The sequence below is a fragment of the Ailuropoda melanoleuca genome, unplaced genomic scaffold, assembly GCF_002007445.2.
Source record: "Ailuropoda melanoleuca isolate Jingjing unplaced genomic scaffold, ASM200744v2 unplaced-scaffold62904, whole genome shotgun sequence".
In the NCBI taxonomy this organism is placed as follows: Eukaryota; Metazoa; Chordata; class Mammalia; order Carnivora; family Ursidae; genus Ailuropoda; species Ailuropoda melanoleuca.
Genome location: NW_023237064.1, coordinates 1 through 1,085, shown reverse-complemented (window position 1 = coordinate 1,085; position 1,085 = coordinate 1). Strand labels below are relative to the sequence as shown.

Sequence of the window (1,085 nt, the reverse complement as noted above, 5' to 3'; positions counted from 1 at the left end):
CACGGCGTCGGCGTCCCCGTCCTCCTTGCGCCAGAAGATGGCAGCGGGGTCCAGCAGCTGGCGGGTCATGAGGTTGGTGAGGTCGGGCGTCCAGTTCTGGGAGGTGCCCGTGATGGTGACCTTGCCCGGCTTGTCCAGCACCACGTCCCAGCGCTCGAACTGCAGCCTGTCCTGCTGGACGAAGTCCAGGCGGTACACGGCCTCGGCCGGCCGCAGCAGCTTCTCGCCGTCCTGGCGCTTCTCGCCGCGCTGCTTCAGGCTCTCCACGCGCAGCCGCATCTGCCTGGTCAGGTCGTGGTCGAGGACCAGCGGCATGCTGAGCTGCGGCTGCTTCGGCGCGTCCTCTGCCATGCGTGCTGCTGCCGCCCCGCCGCTGCCCAGGAGCCCGACTGCCAGGCCGCCGGGGCCACGGGCCCGAGGACGCCCCGCCTACCTCCGGCCCTCCCGGCCCCTCCCCTCCGGGCCGGTCCTCAAAATGGGCGTGGGAGGCCCCCAATGCCTCCGCTTCTCCTCCTCCAAGAGGCGGTGAGGGAGGCGCTGCCCGCGGGCAGGAGGGTGCCGGGCTCCCCGGGGACCAGACTGCTGATGTCAATTGCTGTGGAAACCGCCCTAACTACCTGACGGCTTGTTTGTGAAGAAGGGAGGCTGCGTGGGGCAGTAAGGAGGGGAGGGAGGTGGGGAGCAGGTGCTCACGGGAGGGGCTGGAAGACCCACTGGTGCGAGGGTAGGGGGGACAAGGAACGGAGGGGCCTGCTGATTGGAGGTTGGCAGCCACCGCAGCCGAAGCCTGCAGCCACCTCCCCCTCATCTCAGCCTCACCCTCACCCCTCCACACTCAACGGCCAAGGCCTTCGATTCCGCCTCCCAAGGACCCTGGGAACCCTCCCGCCCAGCCCCACTGCCCACTGCCAGCATCTCTCCCCTAAACCCCTCCTCGCAAACTTTAGACGCCATCAGAATCCCTGCAGGACTCGGGACACGACGGCTGGGCTCCACCCCCAGCGATTCTGATTCAATAGGGCTGATGAAGCCTAGGAATCTGCACTTCTACCGGCCTCCCAGGGGGTGCTGAGGCTGCTGGTCCC

General features: G+C 68.1%; 1 protein-coding gene across 1 annotated transcript; it reads right to left on the bottom strand.

Moving 5' to 3' along the window:
• Positions 1–6: 6 nt before the first annotated feature.
• LOC117800059 (olfactory marker protein) lies at positions 7–1,079 on the bottom strand (the record flags this gene model as incomplete). The annotated part of the gene is made up of 1 exon (XM_034652585.1): positions 7–1,079. A coding segment is annotated over exon 1 (345 nt), but the record flags the coding sequence as incomplete, so codon positions are not given.
• Between the last annotated feature and the right edge of the window lie 6 nt (positions 1,080–1,085).